The following is a 24,813-nucleotide window of genomic DNA, read 5'->3' as shown; positions in this document are numbered from 1 at the left end:
TATTTTATCTTAATGTGTGCAAAAATACAAATGAGAATTTTGATTTCCATCTTTGAGGCTTTGTGTTGTATGAATCTCGGGTAGAGCATTCTTAAGAGATTTTGTGTATTAAAATGAAATTTGCTTGCCTCCATGAATAAAGAAATGATGGGACCACTTGTGGAACATAAACAATGGTCAAAATAAAAACAAGCCTACTTATGACCTCTGACTAAAGTAGAAGGTCACATTTTATTTCACTTTATTTACATTGTTTGTATAAAACATATTATTTATCTTGCATTCCTTCGAAATAGTTTTAATAAATATTTTTTTTAACAAATTGTTATATTATTGAAGATAAAAATGTTTGTGATAATTTGAATCTTTAGTTTTATAATTCGAATTATCAATGTTTTTATTTTTTACTTATGTTAAAAATTTAAGAAATCTGACTTCTATCTTAAAGAAAATTATTAAGTTCAAAATTACCAAAGACCTCAAACATAAACATGTATGTTGTTCCAAAAAGAATAGTTTTTTTAATGTTTTAATGAATACTCAAATTATTGTTGAATTTATTTAATTTTATTGTAAAATAAAACAACATTTATTCTTACTTTTTATTCACAGCTTTTGTATTTGAATATTTAACGAAAATTTCATCTATTTGAACCTGATGGGTAACAAAGCTTGTGAAATTAATGTCTTACTTAATTTTCAATAACTTATTCATATAACTTATAATTCAAGTATTATGTAGTAGTTACCTTAGCGGTGTCATATTCAGTCAATGTAAACGACAATCTATTTAATAAAGTCTGTGTCAAATATTTCCGTCTTTTATTTCCCTATGTCAAAATAGCATGTATGTCAACAGTCAAATAGTCAAGTCAAATCTAATCTCAGTCAACAATCTGTTAGGTATAGTTAAATAATAAGTGTTGTTAATGTTGTCCGTCAGTCAATCGTCTGTTTTTAGGCGTTCGTCAAATTATCATTAAATTACACTATGAAACTGCTTGTGCAAAAAAGCGTGCAGCAAGGTATATAAGTTGGCGCCAAAGATAATATAATCATTATGTAAACTGTAATATCGTTTGTACCAACTATGTTAGACAATTCATGTTTACATACGGATGAGTTGAGACTATGACGCAGCTAACGCTGCCTTTATCGATTATTGAAAATTCTTTGTTGTCTCGCTCTTTCCAGTTCATACCTGTATGATTTTATCTCAAGCTCGTATGGTACAAATGTGGTAGTTATTCAGGTTAAATTCACCTTCGATTATTTAAAAATGTTATTAAACACGGATAGAAATTGTTATATTTGTCCACACCAATTAAAATAAATAAGTGTAAAATATTTGAATACATTACGAGTTTATAACTCTTGTCATGTCATGTCATCAAAATCAACTGTTGTCATGATTTGTCAAAGTTTATCAAGTTGTCATGTCATGTGATTTCAGTCCAGTCCAGTCGTCTACAGTCAAGTCAGTCATAGTTTTGTTGGAAGGATTTAATCCTAGTTCAGAACAAATTTTATCTAAATGTAACATATCAACGCGGCGTCTTTAACAGTTAATTTGATTCTATTAAAGGCATCGCGTTAAATTAAAGCAAGCACCAAATTTAATTTTTTCCCCTATAATCTTCCTCCAGGACGGCGCCGCACTGGACGCGAGAGGTTCATTGGTCTTGGTATTTCTCTTAATGCGTGAGGGTCGATCTTGAGTGAAGGCATCCGTTGCGGTAGACCTTCAGGTAAGTCGGCATTCTCTTCATAAATTGCCCACTGTGATGGACTGGAAAAAAATAATTTCATTTTTGAAAAAGGCACCAAAGTCTACATTTTGAAAATATTGACAGCAATTTTAGGCAGATTACTTAACTTTAATTTTCCGATTTCCTAAGATAATGGAAAAAGCGACGGTGAAGTTGTGAATAATTTAAAATTCTTACCTGTTTTCACTTGGTGTTACTTGAAATGCTACTGAAGGCGTTTTCGGAGGACTTGAAGGTTTTTGTATTTTCATTTTGGATTTGTCCGCATGCATCGCTTTGGATTCCGTCGCAGCTATAGATGTAACTTTGTCTGCAGCAGATCTTTCCTCTATATCAAAGTCGGGAACTCCGGGACTGTTGTAGTTTTCCTTCACGATACCTTCGTTTGTTGCTGTGTTTCTTTTGGCTATATTTGAATCTGTGTCGGGATATTTGTGTAAAACATTTCTAACGTAATAATATTTGTTTTTGTTTCTCATGTCGATTTTTTCTTCGTCGTTACGTCTCGTCGGTCTGTTCAAGTTGTAAGGTTTTGTTGCAGTTTCATAAAGATAGAATGTTGATATTTTGTCAGTATTAGTCATGTCATCTGGACCCCTCCCGGGATCTTTATCTTTGGCTTCAAATGTTGTAAAGTCTTTGCTCACACTGTCATGTTTGTCATTAGTTTGGTCTACTGCGTCGGTTTTCTCTAGTTTAGTCGTTTTGTCAGTATTGTCACCTCTGTAAGTACCTACGTAGCTAAAAGTCGTCAATTTGTATTGGTTTTCAGTGGTAGTGTCGATTTTGTCATTTTTGTCCATAGTCGTATTAAGTTTAGTTTTATTTAAGTCTTTGTCAGTAGATCTAGCTGATGAATTGAAGTTATATGTCAGTTTTGTGTCGGAACTGTCTCGTCTGTAGGAGTCAATGTCGTCTTCAGAGTCGTGTCTGTTGTAGTAAGGTTTGTTCGGTCGTCTACTGTCATAGTAATACGGTCTGTTCGGTCGTCGGTCGTACGTGTCGTCGTAAGTCTGATATGTAACTTTTACTACGTCTCTGTCATGTGTCTTCCTCGTGGTCTGTCTCCAGGACTGTGTGGGTCTCGGTACATAGTTGATTAAGTAAGTATATTTGTCTACGTTTTCAGTCACAGTTATTACGGGTCTGCTGTTATATGGTCGTTTCTGTTGTAAATTGTTAACGAGTAGTGATTGCACGCTTTGCACGTTGTCGTCGTAGTCATTGTAGTTGTTGTAGTAGCGAGTCGGTGCGCGATGTCTTGTTATAATACTTTCGAAGTCAGTGTAACGTCTACTTTTGTTTTTAAAGTCAAGTTTGTCGTCAATGGTCTGTACTGTCGTCTTAGGTTTTGTTGTAGTACTTGCAGTTTGTTTGTCTGTATCATTCTTTGTCATGTCAGTGTCATTAAGTTTATGACTAACTTTATGTGGTCTAGTCGTTTGGTTAACAGGTCGATTCTGTGGTGTTTTATTAACAGTAGAAGTGAGTTTTTGGCTCTTTTTAGTAGTCGGTCTATTCGTGGTGGTTGGTTTTGTATTAGGTTTTAAATTAGAAGGGTCATTGTCAGATTTTTTAATGTCGTTATTAGAGTCAGAGTTTATTTCGATCCAAGGTGATAAGTCGAAGTTATTTAACAGTCCGTTTTGACAAGAAATTCTTTGATTGTCGGGGTTGTCAGGTGAAAGGAAAGCGAATGGTTGTATACTGTCGATAGTGTCGAGGGTACGACAGAGTATTTGGGCTAAGGATATTCGACGGATTTGTTGTAATTGCGCCGGCGTTAAAGAAGATTCGAAACCTCCGTTCTCATACCTGCAATACATATTATATTTTGTTATTCTGTCAACAATTCAACTTGTTACACTAAATTTATGGCTTACTTACCAAAATCGATCGCCTTTTCGCATATTTGAGAACTGTTGTGCGATAATACAAGCAAAAGTTGGCCCCACTAGGCCGCCGATTACAGGTCTTTCTGCCATACCTCCAGTGAACAGGTCTATATCATTAACATGTCTGTAAATACAAAATCACTGAATATAAAAACATCTTTGTAGGAATATATATATTACGACTAAGCAATTATACCTGTACAAGTTCTTAAGTTTCCTGACGACTCTCTTTGGCATTACCCTGGCCAAGTCTTCGAAGTCGGTGATAGTTGACAGTCCACAGGGTTCTCTCCACGAGGTGTAAGGCGGTACTCCGTGGTCCCTCCCTCTTTGTATATTTATCGCAGCCAAGTCCATGCCGAAGTCGAAGTGAGGCGTTTGGAACAGATGGTTAGTTAATTCCTCCGTGATGAACTCGTCCCGCTTCTGTATGGGCTGGTTGATCATGCCGATGAGCAAGCGGTCCACCGCGCCCATGCTCCAGATGTTTGATGGGTTAGTTATTTCATTGTGTAGAGATACATCTGGAAGGACCAAGTGAAGTGCGTGGATAAGAAGTACCGAACAAAATAGGGTTTTCTGCGAGATTTTGGTTGCCAGTTTGGTATCAGGTTTATACTTACTACTTATATTAAAAGTAGTAAAAAAACTAGAGCAATAACTAGACTAGACTGAATGTACTTACTGTTGCCCATGGGTCTGTGGAACCTGTCGAACCTGACCATAGAAGGCTGCACGAGGCTATGTCCGAAGCGGAACGCGGCGGAACCGAACGAGCTCGCCGGGTTGGGGTTGATCTTGGGGTTGTACTCTTTGAAGTAACCCTTCTTCACAAGATCCAGCTCGAAGAGACGCATCACTTCTGATCCTAGTGCATGGAACCATGCATAAGGGAATGTCTAGTATGTTTCAGAGATTACTTTAAAGCATTTCGTATTTCTATACGAAATGCATTCTTCTGTGAACGGCTTCTGCCGTTGTATTATATCTTTGTCAAAAGCTGTTTGTTTTAGGTAGTGATGGTGTTATTCATAATAGTTATTGCATCAATGGCCTCTGTTTATGTAAGTATTGTGACTTAATACTTTTTTGTCTGATATTAAATGAATCCGTTCCGCCTAATTTGGTTTACATTTTACGGCCTATTAATTTGCAATAGCTTAGTTTGTAGCTACTCTAACGTAACCGTAAAGTTACAATAGCATATTATTTAGGAGATTAATTAATAAAGAGAACATACAAATCAATCGCTGGAAACTATCAGCTCAGCACAGAGAAAGAAGGTTGTAGTTGTTTATTAGGTAGCTTCCTGGTCGACTTGTTATTGAGCAGAATAAAATGGAACTTACCTAAAACAACGGGCAGGAACTCTCGGTATGTGATGTGCTGCAGCATGGCGCCGACGATCTTGCGCGTCTCCTGGTAGATCTTCTCATCGCTCCAGTGCGGGTTCAAATGCGCCAGCTCTTGCGCCATCCTATATTATTATTTCAGTTCCATTAAAACAAATTTAGTTATTCCCTTTTAGGTCACTTATCTACAATTCCATAAGCATACTCTGATGTAGTCTGTCGTTTAGAGGTTCGAGTGAAGATCTATATCTATATTAGCAACGTTCAGTACAGACGGCAGCCTAAGTAATTACTCTAGAAATAGAAGGGTTTTATAAATATAAGTATGTTGTAAGTAAGTGACCGGTTGTGCTGTCGGAGCCAGACGATGTGTGCGGCGACGAGGCCGGGATGCTCGTTGACGCGCGCATCTCCGGAGCGGAAGCAGTCGCTGGAGAGTGCACCGCCGCGACACAGCTCGTCTCTCCGCTCCGGGGGCAGCACCGGCCGCCGCTGCTGCACGCGCCCGTACTGTAGCATGCCTGCACCGGGGGAATACATACAAATGTATTATGGATAATCCTAACAAACAGGCAAAGGCACTTGTGAACTGGGAGACTTACCGTTCCTAAACAGCCTGAGTTTATCAGACTGCCTGGCTGAACTGGCGTATAGAGGAGAGCCGTCGATGTAGGCGGAGACCTGGTTGAGCTGGTCGCGCCACCCGAGCGCGCAGTCGTCGCGCGGCGCCGGAGAGGAGCGCACGAAGTCCAGGCAGCGCACGCCGCGCGGACCGTAGAATGGGTCAGAAGACGGCACCGCGATCGGCAGACATTCCGGATGCTGCGACAATCAAACGTCCAATGACAAACTCATCTACATCCTATCTAAACAAATTATAAAGGCTACGGGATCCTAACTTTTAACTTATAAACGGATTTATCGCCTTACCATTAGTTCTTTAGGCATAAAATCCCTTCCACCATCTTTGCAGCACCTCGGCACGGATCCGTTGAATCCTCGGGATTGAGAAGAGGACGTCACATCGTGATCCAGAAACTGTCCCCATTGCATGAGGAGATGTGTGATACCGTGGTTTTCCACGTTCTGGTCTTCGTGCACCAGCGAGCTTATCTCCCGGGCAGAGGGTAGCTTGCTGCCGAAGACGGAGCGGCGCGGGGCCTGGATGCCGTCGGAATAGGAGGGTTGTAGGAAGCGCTGCACGGGCGTCATGGTGGAGCCCCAGCGTGGACGACTCAGGTTATTGCATGTACCATCGTGCGTGCGGTACCTGGAACATAATAATCGAAGCTAGCAAAGTTGTTTTAAAGTTTGTTCCCAAGATATTTTGATAAAGTGCATCCGTAAATGGACAATGGGGTTAATTTTCACTTTCTAGAAGGTTATGAATATGATCAACATCACAACTTATTAGAAGGTAGAGTTACGAAAGCCATAGTAACCCTTCATACATTCGTCGTTAACTGATCTGAATGTATAATACTAGAGTGTTGTTTTACCGTTTGGAGGCCGGCGGGCACTTGGGCACGGTGCGCAGCGGGCACTGGTCGAGCAGCGCGGACTGGCGCAGCGCGCTTGCTGCGGGGAACATCCCCGCTTCCGTCCTGCTCTCCGCCCCCGCGCTGTCCTCGCCATCGCCATCAGGATCGCCTCTGGTCAATTAACTTGTGAATTATATGTCATGTCCATGATCGTTTTAGCTATTGGATGAGAAAGGTCCGTGATGACCGAATAATAGTCAAATTATAAGTCCTACTACGAGTCAGCATGTATGACTTTATGAACAATGGGTGGTGGTCGGATAAATTAGTGGCTGGTAAAAATAAATAATAATCAAAATATGACAATAAAGTAAAAGCAAAAATAAAAGAAAGTCGCAATTATTATTAGAAGAAAAGAAAGTTTTATAAATAGTATTGTCATTACACATCTTTACATTATTCCAAGATTATTAAACTTTGTAAGACAGCTAAACAAATAAGTGTATTTTCGTTTTTATTCAATTGACAGTAGAAAGTTTTAGAAAATAGTTTTTTTTAAGCAAGCTAATAAAAAAGTACATTAAAGTCGTTCCTTGTTAACTAATATCAATTTAAAAGCTACGACTCAAAAAATGAGTTTCAAACGTTTTGAAACAAAAAAAAAACAGGAAACTATAGTCAATAATATTTAAAATTCTCGTTTAGTAATATTCCGGCTACTAACGAAGTGTGGCAGTATTTGTTCAGTCAACAACCGATTCTAAATTTAAAAACAATTGGCGTTATAATCGATGACGCGTAATTTGGCGCGAAACACAATCACCATAAATGGGCGGCCATTACAGCCAGCGATGACACCATGACATACCCGTCACGGCGCGCGGGGAAAGTACGTAAAAGTCACTTTCGCTGGGAACTGCTCTCTCTGCTTTTGATAATAAATGCATACGAAGTTCTTATATGGGAGATAACCAATTTGGATAATAATATCTTGTTTGTATCAGAAATGGCTAATATTACGGTAGATTTCCATTGTTAAGAGATTGCGTAAATATTAAAGCGCAAAACTCAGCACTAACTGAGATGTAATTATTGTTTTATTCCGGTTTAAGAACCTGTGGTAACTTATAAAAATGATTGATTATCGCAACATACCGGTTCTTGAAAAGATGAAGAGTATGCGGAATTATTATTACGTGGACAAAATCTTGTCATAATCTACTAAATTTACTATCTAGAAGTAAAATAAAAATTGAGTGAAACCTTTGTTTTAGATTTTTCTCATTCATTTTTATGTTCGGAAATAATTAGGTATGAATCCTTTTTAAAAATAACGAATCAATTCCCAGATTTTTTTTGAAATCATCAAAAAACAATATAAAAATAATTATGGTATTTAAATAATTTTGAGAAAACGTTCTTATCTATATTGTTTTATCTAACAATCTTTTCGTATATTGAGATTATTGTAATTACGTGCACGCGATAATATAATGTTTACTAAAAGCTATAAACAAAAAAATAATACTAACATGATATCCCAGCCTCCAGACTAAAAGTCAAGTCAGTCAATTCTCATTCAATCCAAGTCAAGTCAAGTCAAATCACTGTCTTAGTCACTGTCACTAGTCAGTCAGAACATAGTCATATATTGTCGGAAGTCAAAAATAGTCAATATTAGAATTTGGAACGGTCACAGTTTGAATTTGGCGCGCGTCGGCAAACGTCGGGCCGCCATAGCGACTGCGCATAACTGTAAAGAGGGGATGCGCGCGCAAAGTTTTATAGTTCCACTTCTACCCCACGACGTTTCGTAATTTCTCATGACGACAAATGCAACGGAAGACCTCTCCGGTCCAATACGAAACTAAGTTTAATTTGTAACCAATAACCAATTAATTATTCACGGTAAATAAGCGTGAATAAATAGTACCTCTTAAAGTCAAATATTACGAATAAATACTTGCCGACGATTTCTTGGCATATGTTTAGCATCCTTTTGACATCTAAATATTTTAAAGCTTTTTATTCAATTCAAACGTGTTGGATGTTTTTGATTTGGCTACAATTTAAATTTCATCATCACTGTAATGAGCAAAGGCGCATCGTTAGCGCCACTAACATTATAAGCGAGTTACAAAAGTTACGTTTCATAAATATGAATTCAATAAATTTAAATTAATCATCATTAAACTCACATATATAAATACGTACCTGTATAATATTACAAATTGTATAAATCGAAAACAGCAACATAAGCAGCCAAGATGCGTTTATTCCTTGTTAAAATCTTTATACTAAAACATAAATATTAACATTAAAAAATTCCAAATAACTCTATTCAGGACTACATTTCGTTGTTGACTCTTCCCGCGCGATTCTCTTCTCTCTTTTTCACCTATCTTTTTCTGAATCTAAAAGGCAAAGGTTCTTGTGGTCAGTATGCCACCTGTTTGGCAGAATGTTTAATCTATGACCATCAAAGAGTTAGGATACATAATTCTGCAATCAACACAAATTATATATTTTTGAAAAATAGTACTACTAATTGTGATATATTAAACATTATTTATGTTTTTTCGCAGTTTCTATAACAAGCTTTCAGCAAATTGACAGTTGTTAATGTCATTACTTTCATAGATATGGATGGTATGTTACATTGCAGTAATAGCTTGGCAGTCACTTCTTGTTGGCACATTGATTACTATAAATACATACAAAAGCCTCAATTTCCACGGATTACATACAAAAAGGAGCTTCAATTTATATGGATTGCGTTTAGTTGAGAAATGTATAAGTTTAGATACAGTAGTTGACAAAACAGCAGTAAATTACGGAATGAAGAATTGTTCACAGTTCACAGATCGATGGGCAAGTTATTTGCGAAACTGTTCGAGTTATAGTCGACGTTTTTATGAAGAATCTTTTTAAATTGCAATAGATTATTCTAATTAAATTAAAGCACAGATTTCAAGTAAAAGGTCTAAATGGTTAAGTAGCATCTCCAAAAATATAAATGATTTGGTTGATCAAGCATCCAGGCATCCATCCGTTCATCAATGTATCTATACATCCATCTCAACATTCGCTTAGATGTAATTTAAAATAAGACAAAATATATGTAAGTTTCTCCTAAGCTTTAATTAAGCAAGTATAAAGTTATAAGATACTTGAATCGCGTTTCTATAGAGAAATAACAGGTTTTTATATCCGTAACATGATAGAAGATATCCGCATTTGAAGCGTGGAAAGAGTTTGTAAAAAATACAAGCGCCGGAAACGAACTAGTGATGTTTTTCCTTTGAGTTTAAATAGTGATGGGACTGAGTTTCTCGAGGAAATAAATGTTGCCAGTTTTTATGCGACTCACTTTTTTGTATAATAGTTAAAATTTTTGTATTGTGCAAACAGTTTCTATTTATTACAAATGGTTTCTTATTATTCTTTTGTTGTAATACAAAAAATATTATTTATTTATATCAAATAAATTGATCAATTGATTTTTTGTGTACTTAATACTGGGACAGGATTTCAAAATTGATTTTTCAATCTGTTGTATGAATTAAAAACTTAGGATTTAGTTTTCAAACACATCGTATTGTTCTATTGTGTCGTTGTTAAGAATTTTCTTATTTGTTTGTAAATAAAACATTCCAAACAAACATTCTACCTAGTGAATGTAGTAAACGTTATTGGATTTTCTAAACGATGAACGTAAACACGCAGACAATAGGTCACATCGGTTTCTGATCAAAATCTCTGTATAAAACATATCGTCATCCTTATCATTATCTCTGACAAAATAGAGGCAATGTGTTTTAAACGAAGATTTTGGTCTCAGTAAGCCACGGTTACACATTCTAGATGTTGCAAGGTTACTGGACGTAATGATAGCAAGGGATAAAAAAAAAACAATTTCGACGCCTTATGGATTATATCTATTAATATGTCATTGATCAAATGTTATTTGTACCTAACGTCACATTTATTCAACTGTTCAAGCAAACACAAAATTAAAACTGTATTTTGATTCTTACAGATAATTTAAGGTTATACTAACTACATTTTTATATTTTATTAAAGTAAGAAATTTGTCATGGAAATATTTTAAACAGTTTGCTAATAAGGCAAAGGTCAAATATAATTTCATTTGTTTGATGTTTGTTTCGAGTTGGAAATACAATGATAATGTTAACAGAATATTAATGGTAGTTTAAGGTCAATTTTAAAATATTTTTATCTGTGTATTCCTTTCAATAGGTCAATGTTGGAAATAATTAACAATCAGATATGCGTATTATGTTATTAATTTTTTTACAATTTAAGTTTCAAAAACCCACGGGTAACGCCACGGTAAAATTCAAAGATATGTGTGAAGTGCAACCCGCACTTGGCCAGCGTGGTTGATTATGGCTGACCCCCAACTTAAGGGTAGGCTCCAATCCTTTCAGTGGTTATGTATAGTGAGCTGATGATGAAATCAAAGTACCTCAGGCTATTTAGTTATAGGCATATGACACACCGTGCTATAGCTCTGTATCGCTTGCGTGTCGTGCCATTTCCTTATGCGTAGAAAGCGAAACAGTCCGTTGCACTATTGGTTTCGCTTTTTATTGTAATTGAATATAACTACAATATAAGGTTGCTTACCTAGAATAGAAGAGAAATTTTGAAGTGAACACATAGTTGATTTTGAACACTTTTACCATTGAAATTTTTAAAGAATACGTTCGTAAATACAAGCGGTCTTCTGAAATCCCCTGAAATAGACATCTCCAACGAGATGACTTAAGATGTCTAACCGTCGGTTTCTGAGATCAAAATCCTCCTTGAAAATATATTACTATCTCTGTTTTGGACAAAGATAATGACAGGGATGTCGATTTGTTTTATACAGAGATTTTTGTCTTAGAAACGGACGGTAAGTTTTCTATTTAGCTTTTAAATATTCAAATCTCAGTTGTCAATTATCGGTTGCTATAAGTACAAATTACGTGATGACATCTTGTTATTGATATTGACTGTCAAATATTTAATCTAGTGAAAGTGTTTGTGGCCTACGAAACATTAAGCATAGGCAAATCTTAAAACATGTTGTGAAAGTTTTGATTATGTAAGTATTATGAATTAAATGACGTTTGACGAGACATAAAAGTTTCTAATTATATTTTGTGTTTATTTATGCTAATTGTTTCTTTAAAAATTAATTATGTATATGAAAAATTTTAGGGTTAAAATATCTCAAAGATTTGCGGTATATTTGGAAGCCAATAAAATAAGTGCAAATATGTTGTTGACTAACTGTCACCAGCGACTCTGTTCGCGCATAATTATAAAATAACTTAATTAGTAGTCTGCGTATTTTTACAGACTATGTTCTATATTTACGTCAAATTTTATTGAAATCCATGCAGCCGTTCTTCTAATAAACAAACATCCATCCATCGATCAAAACATTCGCATTTATAATATTAGTACGTAAGATTTTGAAATGTCACGAAACTTAGGTTATCGCTTAACGTCGGCTGTCATATTATAATATTATTTTATAAAAACCTAGAGTCATTGTTATATGTTTTCTATAGTTATTAGAAATACACATAAGAATATCTCTTAGAAACTTATAGTGGTATTTAAAATACTATTATTTGACGATTTGCGAGGGAAAGGCGTAGAAAGAGCTGCATCATAGCTTTGCATTTCAATCTAGAGAGAGTTCATGTAATGAAACATTTAGTGCTTATTTTCTCGGCGTTCTTATCTCGGAATCATATGAAAATGCTAATTAAATATCCAAAAATCTCGTTACGTAAAAATGTTTTCTCTTTTGTGGTGTACGTTGTAATAATATAGTGATTTCAAGTGTAAATTTTAAATATGATTTTTAAAAATTGATTCGGTTTTTTGACAAAACTACAACTATAACGTAACTCACGCCCGGAAACTAAAGGAGGAGGCAGAGACTACGGACCTATATTTTGCGCGTTCCTGAGACATTTCTCTTGCTTCTTATATTCTGACAATATTAATTCACATTTTGGTCTGTTCATGTTTCGTGCAATATATTAAGATGCCTATAACATTTTAAAGGGGTTCATACTGAGGATTGAACCCATACCTGTAGCATATATTCTAGTGCTTAACAACTACGTATACACTCTGATGTGAATACATAAGTATTAAGAACTAAATCTCTCTAGTAGTGATTCGAGACAAATCACACTTCGTAATTATATAAGAGTCGTGTGAAGATCACATATCATGCTCGTATGTAACGAATTGCAACTAACAGGTGAGTGTTATTTTTTAATTATCCAATAAACGTAACAGAATCTCACAGTGAGTGACTCGTTCTGTTCCGAGATGACGGTAGCTAAATATGGAGATGGATTTCAAAAATCCGATATGTGATGTAAGTTATTTAAATTAATTTTAGTGATTTAGCATATTATCCTATCTTAATATTAATATTAAATAGGAGAATGTTTGGATGTATGTATAGATAGATGGATGTTTATAAGAAGGTATCTCTAGAACGGCTGCACAGATCTCGCTGAAATTTGTCTTAGATGTTATACATAGTTTGAACGACACAAAGGTTATTAAGTTTTTTTAATTACGCGCGGATGGAGTCAGGGGCGATAGCTATTTAAGTGTAATTTTTATAACTTACTTATTAAATTTGGATAATATTTATTATTATTTCCGCTGTAGAAATTACGTAAGTCAGCGCAACGTGCCCATAAAGTGATACAGACGTCGCTATGGCACTTTCTATTACACCACCTACCCGATATAGACATGCTTCATTTATTTCCTACACATTATGTACACACTATATACTTACCTACACATTATATACTTTTTATGACAATATTAGACTAGGGTAACTCAAATAATATTAATGATCTGCAGATGAGATGGCTCACAAATAAAAATCACATCGTCATAACATCGAAATATTCGGCTCGAATATAATATTAAAAAAATAATTATTTAAAATGTATAAATATACTAGCGGACCCGACAGACGTTGTCCTGTCTACACGTCTTTAATTTGAATAAATTAATATGAAGTTAATATTTGATGAAAATTGTAAATCTAAACCATTCCCAGATCCCCTTGAACACACACAAAAAATTTCATCAAAATCGGTCCAGTCGTTTGAGAGAAGTTCAGTGACATACACACTCACAGAAGAATTATATATATATAAAGATAACGAGACTACTTTAGTTCGGTGAGTTTATTATAGATAATAAATTAACTTCTTTTTAAACACACGCACACAGGTTGCACAGATTATACAAAACAACAAACATAATATGTCAGCAGCAAGAAAAATCTACTATCTATATTATTTATATTACAATTCTATCACTTTCAGTGTGACAGCGTAGACTAAAGTCATCTGGACACTAGTGTGCCTACCACGAATATTTGCGACAGCCTCCATAACGTCATCGTTAATTATGTTAAAATTAGTATCCGATTTTTAGTGTACTTTAATCGCTGCAAAAATTTTGTCGATGACTATACGATAGCTCTTATCACAAATAAACGTGTTAGGCTAATTAATTAAATGTCATATATTAATGTAAAAATATTTTATTTTATTTGTCTCACATAATTCATAAATAATGTGCATAACTGAGCTATCTCTATTGTAACTTATTTTTTAATTCCCACGTTTGTAAGTTGCAATGTATTGTCAAACACGAGTATGTGCTCTCCCCATTGTGCGAATACAATGTTTTAAGACTATCTTCAATTTCTTTGTTTTCTATCTACCTATTCGATTGATATTAATCACTATTATAAGCTATTGTTGTAACGTACCCATACTTTCGCATCACAGACACAATTAGGAACACGAGAATATTTTCGCGATGTTACTCTTGTTTTGTTACTACGGATTTTAATTGAAACTGTTTTATAAAAATGTCATCCCTTTCATTTTCTTTGAAAAATCTGAAATAACAATATGTTTTGTAAGTGGAATTTCTTCAGTATTATGTATCATAGCTTTGACATGGAAACTTTTGTTTTTAATTTCCATGGTAGCCATGGACAACGAAATGACGAGTATATAAGACTTGTAACTGTGATTTGTGTCTTGTTATGAAAAAAGTTTTACCTATATGCATATTTAAACAGTCATATATAAAGGTATATAATAATAAGTTATAGTAATTATAATATAACCGTTGTATTTATTTACTTTTCTTAACATTTAGTTTCATAATTTAATATTTATGTTTCACAAGCCAATAAAAGAGTGATTTTACTTTCTTACCAGGAAAGTATAAAGCTTAGTGATGCGTGGTCTGTGTGTGAATACAATAAATTAGCTTGTCTTGGTTAAGAATAAAATCGAAAGTGCTGCGCTCTGTGGCAGTGAAAGTCGAACCTTGGTCTTGAAAGCGAAAGCCGATCGGTAAAGCCGCGCCCACCACAAGGTCAATGACACGGTACTTATACGAACGAATTAATATTATTAATTAACATTTTGTTTACCTAATTAATGAGAAAATAAGAAATAAAAGGATGATAAGAAATTCAAAGATGTGTCTGAAGTCAACCAACACGCACTGGGCCTGCATTATTGACTATGGGTCTAGCCACCTCCAATTTCGGGTAGGTGCTAGTTTCGAAAGGGGAGAAGTGGATAAAGTGAAGATAATAAATTGTATTGGAATCATATAATTATTATATTAAATTGTCTTTTTTATAACTTAAGAAAAAATTGCAAAAAGAAAACAAATAACAAACGTATTTGTTGATGGAAAGATCTGAGAACCGGTCACGTGCCACCTCTCTACAACTTTCGACAACTCACATTAAGGACCAAGTTGTTTGTATATGTAATTTAATACGAGACCGGTGTGACAGAGTAGCACCTTTTCAACAGAACTTGTAGGCACAGGTGATGTAGAAAGACAGCCATAAAAACCTTGAAAAAAAATCTTTTTTTTAAATAATAAAGTGTAAAATATTCTTTTATATCTGGACCGATGGACGCAGCAAAGGAAAATGCAACGGAGAATAACGATGTTAAAAAATATACCTTAAGAAACTAAAAAATGTATGCATTAAATAAATAATTATTGAGGTCGCTGTAAGTCGTTAAAAAATTGCAAAAAACTTTAAAATACTATTCTTGTACTACTGCATAACAATACACTGTGACAAAAGGTCAGTACCCTCGCCAGTTCTTGTTACGCTCTATTCTCTCCGTGCACAATGATCAAAACAAAACCGATTAATTAACACAATTGTGAGATAATCCGAGTCCTTGAACAACTCCGTCAATTCGCATTGTTTTAATATTCAGAACAATTGAATCGGCACAGCTCTTTAGGAATCAGATTAGAATGAATCAAAGAATTTGTCCCACCGCCAATTCTCACGATTATCTTAAAGAAACGGACAATTGTTGTTGTTAATAAAGATTTTATAATGATGTTATACGTTTGTGGTCTCGTTAAGTCGCTACTTATTGTAGTAAAGGGCTTTACTGAAAGTCTAGAACCCGTTAAAACTATTTAATTTTGTAAATTCTTGTGAGAAACATACTTTGAAAGTTAATGGCGACGTACGCAGTAGGTCTCAATTTTAAGAATCATTATTGGCATTTGTAAAATTGAATTTCTAATCAAACCATAAAGAAACATTACTATCTCTCTTTTTCTAAAACAGAATGAGAGAGATGAAAGCATTTTAAGTGTTTCGGAAATTCATCGTATCAAGTTCATGTATGGACTGAAGCCAAATTGAACTATGCCTTCCTGTTAGGTTTGCCAATGTTTGGCAAATTAGAAAGCTTATAAAATCACCTTCGTCTAGACTTGCCAAATGTTTGTACAATAAAGCGACTATGATCCAACTACGCTAAAGTAACAAGTACATATTTAAGTAAAAACTGTCGCACTCAGAGTTCTATTAGTAGCTATAAAGGAGTCACTTAAAGTATAATATTCTTATCGAAGAAATTAACGCGTTAAAAGTCAGCCCTTATAATCCAGACAGGCTTTCCTACTACTTTTACTTCCTGCAGCCAACTTCAAGACAGGAACGAAAATCTCCTACACGACCAGTTTACGTTTTCCGTTAGACAGGCAGAATTTATATAACTCGTCTAATCCAATCAATGTTTTTTTCTTATAGTATTATTTTTACAAACATATGTACATATTTAGGTAATAAATTATCAGAATAGTTTTTTTTTTATCACAAGGTGGCACGAGCGAGCGGCCACTTGAAATCGCTGAAATAGCGAAATGATCGTTGCCCATAGACATAAGCAATTGCATATGCGTTCCCTACCTTTAATAGACGGAGGAGAGGATGCACAGAAAGAAAATATTTTCCCTTTCCATGCATTCTCTCATCCGGAAAGTCCACTTCCACTTCCCATCCTTTCCTTATAAGAAAAAGGGTGGGAAGGGAAAGAGGACTAATTTTGACCTTCGGGACGCACACTCATCAGACGAAACGCGGAATTGCTTCCACTTGACGCCTGTCTTCTGTGTGGTCGTGGTATTTCACCGGGCGAGCCGGGCCAATTCGTGCGAAGATGTTAAAGCGGGCTCTACCACTGTTAAAGTATCTTCATCTCTTCTCATTTATTTATCTTTTTTGATTAATATTATGTTAATTGCAGTATCAAGATTTTACAATGTGATATTTAAATATGCTGATGATTAATTTAGGTTATATAAGAACTATATATAACAGTATTTTGACAGGACAATAAAAATTGGTACTGTTCTGCGTAGTTTCATTGTCAATTTACGCAACACGGCATTGAAGTGCGCGCGGCGATGCGGTTTGTGTGTTGACTAGATGCGTGTATCGTGTTAGCTTTAGGCTGCTTACATAGTTGGTAAAAATAATAAGTGGATATTGAAGATTATTTGTTTAATACCAAAAAGAAAACAAATTTAGACAGTTAATGGAGAAAATGATGTTATGATCAGAAACATGTAGTTTTTATCTGATTTAACAAATTTTTAGGATAATTTATCGTAATTGATTTGAATTGTTTTTATTTCTTAAATATAATAAGTTAAGACAACAGGTAATGCAGTGGTCGTTTTTTGGAGAATTTTATTCCTCTTTATTTCGAACGTGTATCTGTTTTGCAATGACAACTATTTTTATTTCATTGATTTATATTCTAATTTTGTAACGTTCCAAAAAGAATCTTAATTTGAAATAACAAAAGGTACCTCAATTCACAATGTTTCCAAATCTATCGTTAAATTGGTTAAGTGGAAAATAAAAAAAAAAACTATCACGCAATTGAAAATTATGTAACAGATCCGCACGACTTCACAAATCATGCACGATTCGATTTTGTGCGCATTCCTCAGTTCGCTTAGTTATTTATAGGTTTTTGTGAAGATAACCTCAAAATAAATTGACATATTTTGATCAATGATTACTACTTTTCACAACCCTAATACTAAAAGAACAAAAAGTTTTTTATATTCGTTTTTTTTTATTTTAAATTTTTTTTAATCGTTTATCTTACGTTGCCAGCCAGCCTTATCTTTTATGCTACAGCGAATGTGCCTGTAATGTTTGATGTAATTTGACTTTATGTGACACTTTTGACCTCATAGAGATATTGATGTGAATTTTAATTATTCTATTGTCGTTTCATTTGAGTCACTGTTTTATCTATGTGTTTCTTTTACGATGGAAGAGAGAGATAGCGTATTTTTTTGAGAATATTTTCATCGTCAAATGCTATGTAAACTTTTACGCGCTAACAAACTACACGTCATAGGTTCAAGCGACTCAGTACGCACGAAATTAAAAAAAAAACTTAATTAGCCTAGGTGTTCTTTCAGGCTATGTTCTACATCTATGGCAAATTTCAGAGTGATCAATGAAGTCTTTCTGAAGATACCTCCTAAAACATCCATCCATCTAAACTTTCGCATTTATAATATTAACAAGAAGTAAGATTGCAATATTGTTGTCTCTGTTTTTTTTTAAGAAAATGAGAGGAATGACATGTTTACATACAAATCTTTCCACAGTGGAAACCCATACATTGCGAGTCTTGCGTCGGTCAATAATCGATACCGTAATGGATTTAACGTTATTTCATTTGCAACTTTTTATATAGATAATAATAGGTAGCTTTTTATTGGAATATTTTAATTGAGTTTCTTTGTTGGATTAGAAGATACTTTATTATACGTTGGGTGGTCCGAAGAGTGGAATTAATTTAAATTGGCGTTTTTTTGACTGCTTTTAAAATGATTCATTTAATGATGGAGTCTTTTTGCTATGTTTTTTTATTGATGATAGACGGAGTGATGAGAAGCAGTTAGCCTGATGAAAAAAGTAACAATTGTCGGTCCTTAACACTAACATTTTCTTATTTTGATATAAAATAACATAAAGTGACTATTGTGAATGAACTTGAGGAGTTACATGTATTCGCTTTAAAGCGATTCCATAGCGAACTTCAAAAATGTATGAAACTGACGCGCGACAATCACGTGACTTATCGAAAGTTATTGTCAGTTATACATTTTTGAAGGTCGTTGTCGAATCGCTTCTGAGCGAATGCACTTTGTCTAACCTTCTTATTGGTAGTTAGAGTTATTAACAATCAGTTTTCTTTAAATAAAACTTTATATATAAGTTTAAGTACCTAACTACTATACTCACAGTTGTTAATAGTTTACTTTTGGTGGTTAAAGTTGAATGTACAGTTATTTTTAACAACTTAACCTTTAAACAAGATGCTTCACATCCTCCCGGGTCGTGTCCCTGCTGCATAGGTTGACATTTAACTGTAGGCAGTTTCGACATAGACCAAGCTCGATAACAGGATGTGTATACCATAAACAAATTCGTATAATACTTAGGACTGAGAAAAACATGGAGCGTCTAAATGCTAAAATACACATATACATATAGTAAATTAATTAATAATAATTGTCGCTTTCAAACTAGATCCTGATAAATATTGTGAGATTCTTGAACCGGATACTCGTTTTACTGTAACTAAACGAGTTGGCAACAAAGATAGGTAAAATAAGAGGAACTCTTGAAAATACAATTGATAAAAAATTAAAAACGGCGAGAAAAAGAAAATAGTTGAAAGAGTGAATTGAAAATAAAATAAAGAAACAAAACACTCGTTGTCTAGCATTAAATAAGTTAATTATATAAAACAATCTAAGATAGAAACGTATGTTTAGTTGCTTCTGTTTTAAATGTAATTTCATAATTATCAATTGCTTAATTAATTGCATATATAATTTCTCGAGTTATTTAGATGTTTTTGTTTAATAAATTACATTTGAATAAATATTTGTATGTTAAATCCGAGGAATTCGATCGTAAAATTCACGGAATCGTCGCCGATCATCGAACTTTTAATTATTGAAACTACTAATTTATCGCGACTTTACTTGGATTTTAATACAGAACTTGAGTTTATCAGTTACAAAATTAACAGTGTAGCGTTTTATTTACGCTGGAAAGTAATAAAATATTTTTCTTATTAGCATTTAAGCATATGCATGATAAAAATGGTTGGAATTTTTAATAACGCATATAGACAGAATTGAAACTATTTAATATAAGTAAAATTTTATATCTAAACAATTTTAGTAATCGGATATAGGATAAATATTTTAATCATCGGAATTGGATGAATGTATCTGAACTCATTTCTTGGTTTACATATTGATTTCTTGTAAGGAAAGGATTGGAATAAATTGCCTTCGTCAGTGTTTCCGTCCAAATGTGGTTGTCGTCAAGAATACGGTGAATAGGTTTACTAAGCCAGTGCATACCATCCTTCGAACATATCACCACTTACTATTAGGTGGGTTTGTGGTCAAGTACTAGTTGTTTTCGATATATAAATGTGGAGTAAAGGATGGCAACATTTTTAAATTTACTTTCTGCTACGTGGTAAAAATTCTATTGATAGCAACTTTTGTTATGAATTATATCTTTTATTTAAATATCAAATCTCCACAGGATGTTTCAGTAAAGAAAATGTGATTTACATGCAATTTTATCATCAAATTGGTGTTGAAATAACCAAGCCTATTTCTATGATTACCTTTTCACATATCTCTAGATATTAGTTTAGATAAACATCAAAATCAATTTATAACTTTATTTTAAGAGCGACGTCTTCAACACTATAATTATTATTTTATCCAGTGTAATATTAGGAATAGCTTTATAACATCGATGTTTGGCAAAACCATTCGATTTTCCATCGAGCAGACACTCTGATTACTCGATTTCACAATATAATTGTCGATGTACCGAAATCGTAAAAGTCACCAGGCGTGTCAAAAAGAAATAAAATAAATTCAATGACATAATGTGGACGTGATTAGTGATACCATAATGGTGTAAGATTGTGATGACGTAAATATTGAGAGATGAGAAGATAATGGTGTTTCAACAACTAATTGTAAGTCTAACCCAAAGTTTATATTATGCCAGTATAGTAAGACAGTAGCACTGGCCTGCCATAGACCAGCCAATTAGTGCTTACATTATGCCAGGTGTATGCCAGCTGATTTTAAGAATTATCCTACTGTACTGGAATCATGTAAACAATCCATCTGCGGCATTTCTTATAATCAAGCAGTAAAAGATGAATGTAAATCTTTTGAAAACTGACCTGTTAAGTTCCTTCAGTTTAGTGGCGGCTTGTAGAGTCGCGTAGCCGTAGCGAGAGTATCTGGTGGAGTCATCTGAAGGTGCATTGAAAGCTGCCACGTAGCGAGCTGGATTGGTGTCGTCTAACCACAAGCCTGAAGAGTAACATTCTCTTAGAAGAATTGAAAGAAGATTTTTGCCATATCAAGGAAGATATCAAACACCTAAGTTCGCTATACAATTGAATTTATATAATGAATCTTTCTAATGATATTTGTTAATTACTAGAAAAAATATGTGTGTTAGTGATAAAACTCACTCACCCATAGAATATAACTTCGGCTCTAAAACGCTGTACAATTCGTGCATCTTCTGCATTCCATATTCAGCAGCTTCCAACACATCTTTGTTTTTATTTATCGATGTATCACTGGCCACTTGTTTGTCATTAAATTCTGAATCTAAATCATATTCATCTTCAATCGTATCTTGATCTATAATTGGTAATTCTTTATTTGCATAATCTTCATCGTCTTCATCTGTTAATTTTGTTTTATCAGTTGAATTCTCATTATTTATGTTACCTTTGTTACAGTATTTAAGAACTAGAGTTGATATGTTCTTAGTTTCTGATATTGAATGGTTTTTACTATGATTCTTTTCAATTATTGTTACGCTGTGAAGTTCATTATTTATTGAATTGTTTAACTTTGGCATTAAATGTTTTAATACTTCGATAATATTATGTTGAGTGTTATTATTATTTGTATTAGGTTCAATTGTTAATATTTCTACATAATCTGGTTTACTTATAGATATGTTAGTTTTTTTAATGTTAGATTTGTTCGTTGAATTTAATATTGGATGCATATCAAATTTATCTTCGATACCGCTTTTAATTGTTGTTGTATTACCAGTTTTATTATGATTCTCGTTTGTTTTTGTATAAGAAAGATCGTCTTGAGGTACTTTTAATATAAATGCTTCATTAAGTTTACTTTCATTTTCATTTATTTCTAAAGACATGTTATTTTTTATTCTATTTATCGATGCTATTATGTCATTTATTAATTCTTCCTGTATTGATATATATGTACTATTATATGTCGTTAGATTAGTTACTGAGTTTATTATGAATTTTCTTTTATCCTCATCTTTTAATGCAAATGGATTTTCCGTATATTTCCTTTGTATTCTAAATATATCTTCAATTATTTTCTTGAAAGGGCAGCTATTGTTCGTATCCTCTGGTGGGGCATTACTTTGTTCTTTTGTCCCATTTGTCAGCAGTGGAAGTAGTAAGAAAATGTATTGGTACCTAGAAAAGATAGTATTGAGGTTATGCTTAACAATAATTTATGCTATATAGTTTTCGCCAGCGACTCCATCCACGCGGGATTAATAAAAAACTTAATCAGTAGCCTATATGCTCTTCTCGGATATCTTCTACATCTATGCCAAATATCAGCGAGATCTATTCAGCCGTTTTGGAGGTACCAACCATCTAAACATTCGCATTTATAATATAAGTAAGAAGTAAGATAAGAATAAAGGCGTATGTATTTTTTTATCTTATAACATGAGCATAAGGATAAACTGTAGGCATATACTAGATTGTAGTCCACAACAATATTTTCGAATGGTGGTATTAGATTCCTCGACCTTGTGATAAGATGCCTGCAATTTTAACTATTGGGCTATTGGTGCTTTTACTTTTGTGTCTCTTTTCACGCTTCTCGTGTTTGTTAATTATGTTAGGAAGCGACATTCACTCAACATCAAGTTAGTTTGTTTACCAGTTTCTAAATGCAGTGAAAACTTTTCGTTGCCAACCTCTTTACAATAAAACAGGTATCTCACGCATGTAGTAAATATGTAATTATAATCATGCACCGACAAACTTTCTCGGTATGTTTGCACGTAAGGAAAGCCAACTTTCCCTCTTCCGATTCAAGGGAAACCGATAAGTTAAAGCTTTGAAGAAAGCTTTTGCGAATTCTGTCCGAATTTGTATTTTGGTGGTAGCTTATTAAGCTTTCTTGTCGTAAGAGTGAGACAAAAATTATATATTTAATTACATTGATCGTTAACACCAGATCCTTAAGGTGACAAAGAATAAAAGACATATGAGATTGGAATAGACTTAGGTCTCTAAGTCTATAGGTCTAGATGAAAAAATTACTTATGAATTAAGTAAATACTTAAAAGACTGGTTTATTATTGTACTAACCTGAACATTCCCATTTTTGACATCATTACTGTTTACATAATTTTATTGCACGTAACTAATTAATTTCACCGCAAACAAAAACTTCGTTCTAACTTTAAATTTTTTATTCTTTGACAGTTTTATATTTTGAGACTTCGAAAAACCAAGATGGCGTTAGTTTGTTAGGTTTCGTAAAGTTATTGTTAGTTTTACAGTTTGTCTTTGTAATGCTTCGCGGTTCCCGTGGCGTAGTGAGGCTTTGCCGGGCGCGGCGGGACTAGCTGTTATGTAAGGCGGGAGGCTGCGCTGGACGATGTACTGTTAGGAGACCTCGCCTCGTGCGATGATCTCGACTTCGCGTGCTTGTTTTGCACTAAAATGAGCTTTTTAGGATGCATTTACACCGTACAAGATGGCATCGAGATATTTATAATATAAATTTATTAATTTTAAAAAAAAATTGTTTGTATAAATGTTCGTCGGTGTATTTTATATATGTATTGTGGTTGTAAAGATTTACTGAGTTAATAATTGTGTAAAGCTTAACATTAGGCTTTAGACTTGTGATAAAAAAATGTCATGTCTTGTACTTACTTATTACAAAGGCATAATTATAAGTTATTAAGTTATGTATAGTGTAGGTCAAAAATGTGTAAAGCATAATTTTAACCTTTTAATTTATAGTTTTCGAAAATTTGCTATCAATGTCACTCGTTCGGTGTAAATATGTTAGCATTACAGGACGGTGTAACGGACGGCCGGCGCCTCAGGTTAAATTAGACGGCGGCTTCCGATTGCCGGACGCGGACGATTTTGGGTGCGGCCAAAGACCCCGTAGCGCGAACACAGCGCCCCCCTGCGGCAACATTATTACGTAGATGTCATTCTCAATCGCCGCGGACATTTTTTGTGGGAATCAAACACATTGTTTGGTAGTCGGTCTTATCGAGGATGGGCGATGTAATGTCGACATTAGAGAATTTAAATTGTTGATGTCACCGATCAATTGTGAACTACGACAGGTTATATATATTAATTAAACAATAATTTGAAATTAACAAACTCATTCAACAGTCTATTATTTATGAATTCTTAGTAAAATTATTATAATAAAATATTATTCTTATTCAAATTGGACCTTCCCGTTTTAAAATGTCGAATGATTCAATTAGTTAACAGTAATATAATCATAAACAATTTAATTTTTTTGTGTTCCTAGTTCGATTATAGATTGTCAAAGTTCACACATGGTCGATAACATAAAGATATTATGTGTGAGATTTTAATGAGTTGTTATAAAACCCTAGTTTTAATGATCAAAATGTACTTATAATTCTTATAATTATGGATTTAGCTGATGGTTTTAAAATGACATAGATGTTATTTAAAACGGCAAGACAGGAAAGTGGTACCTGTAAAAGGTGATTGTGGGAACTTGGAAAGAAAATTAT

General features: G+C 34.0%; 1 protein-coding gene across 2 annotated transcripts; it reads right to left on the bottom strand.

The window, feature by feature from the left end:
• Positions 1 to 591: 591 nt before the first annotated feature.
• LOC106119092 (chorion peroxidase) lies at positions 592 to 21,905 on the bottom strand. 2 transcript variants are annotated; one of them, XM_013313956.1, is made up of 12 exons: positions 21,477 to 21,905; positions 21,176 to 21,308; positions 6,516 to 6,668; positions 5,947 to 6,286; positions 5,619 to 5,838; positions 5,360 to 5,537; positions 5,014 to 5,141; positions 4,350 to 4,532; positions 3,861 to 4,188; positions 3,657 to 3,788; positions 1,947 to 3,584; positions 592 to 1,789 (listed from the first exon to the last, which is right to left on the bottom strand). In XM_013313956.1, the coding sequence occupies exons 1-12, from the start codon at positions 21,868 to 21,870 to the stop codon at positions 1,630 to 1,632; spliced, it is 3,987 nt and encodes a 1,328-aa protein (XP_013169410.1). In that variant the 5' UTR covers positions 21,871 to 21,905; the 3' UTR covers positions 592 to 1,629. The 2 variants fall into 2 exon arrangements, with proteins under 2 accessions (XP_013169410.1, XP_013169411.1); XM_013313957.1 differs by lacking the exons at positions 21,176 to 21,308; positions 21,477 to 21,905 and adding an exon at positions 8,030 to 8,235 and having other exon boundaries at positions 1,251 to 1,789.
• Between the last annotated feature and the right edge of the window lie 2,908 nt (positions 21,906 to 24,813).

The sequence above is a fragment of the Papilio xuthus genome, unplaced genomic scaffold (genome assembly GCF_000836235.2).
Source record: "Papilio xuthus unplaced genomic scaffold, Pxut_1.1 DF827542.1, whole genome shotgun sequence".
NCBI lineage: Eukaryota > Metazoa > Arthropoda > Insecta > Lepidoptera > Papilionidae > Papilio > Papilio xuthus.
The sequence above is the reverse complement of the archived record's forward strand: the minus strand, read 5'-3'. Positions and strand labels throughout refer to the sequence as shown.

Excerpts from the sequence above, each read along its gene's own strand:
- LOC106119092 (XM_013313956.1), bottom strand. The coding sequence starts at position 21,870 with ATGCCAAAGTTAAACAATTCAATAAATAATGAACTTCACAGCGTAACA. Across the intron at positions 5,142-5,359 it reads TGGCTCCGACAGCACAACCG|GATGGCGCAAGAGCTGGCGC; the intron begins GTCACTTACTTA and ends ATAATAATATAG. Across the intron at positions 4,189-4,349 it reads CCACAGACCCATGGGCAACA|ATGTATCTCTACACAATGAA; the intron begins GTAAGTACATTC and ends TGGTCCTTCCAG.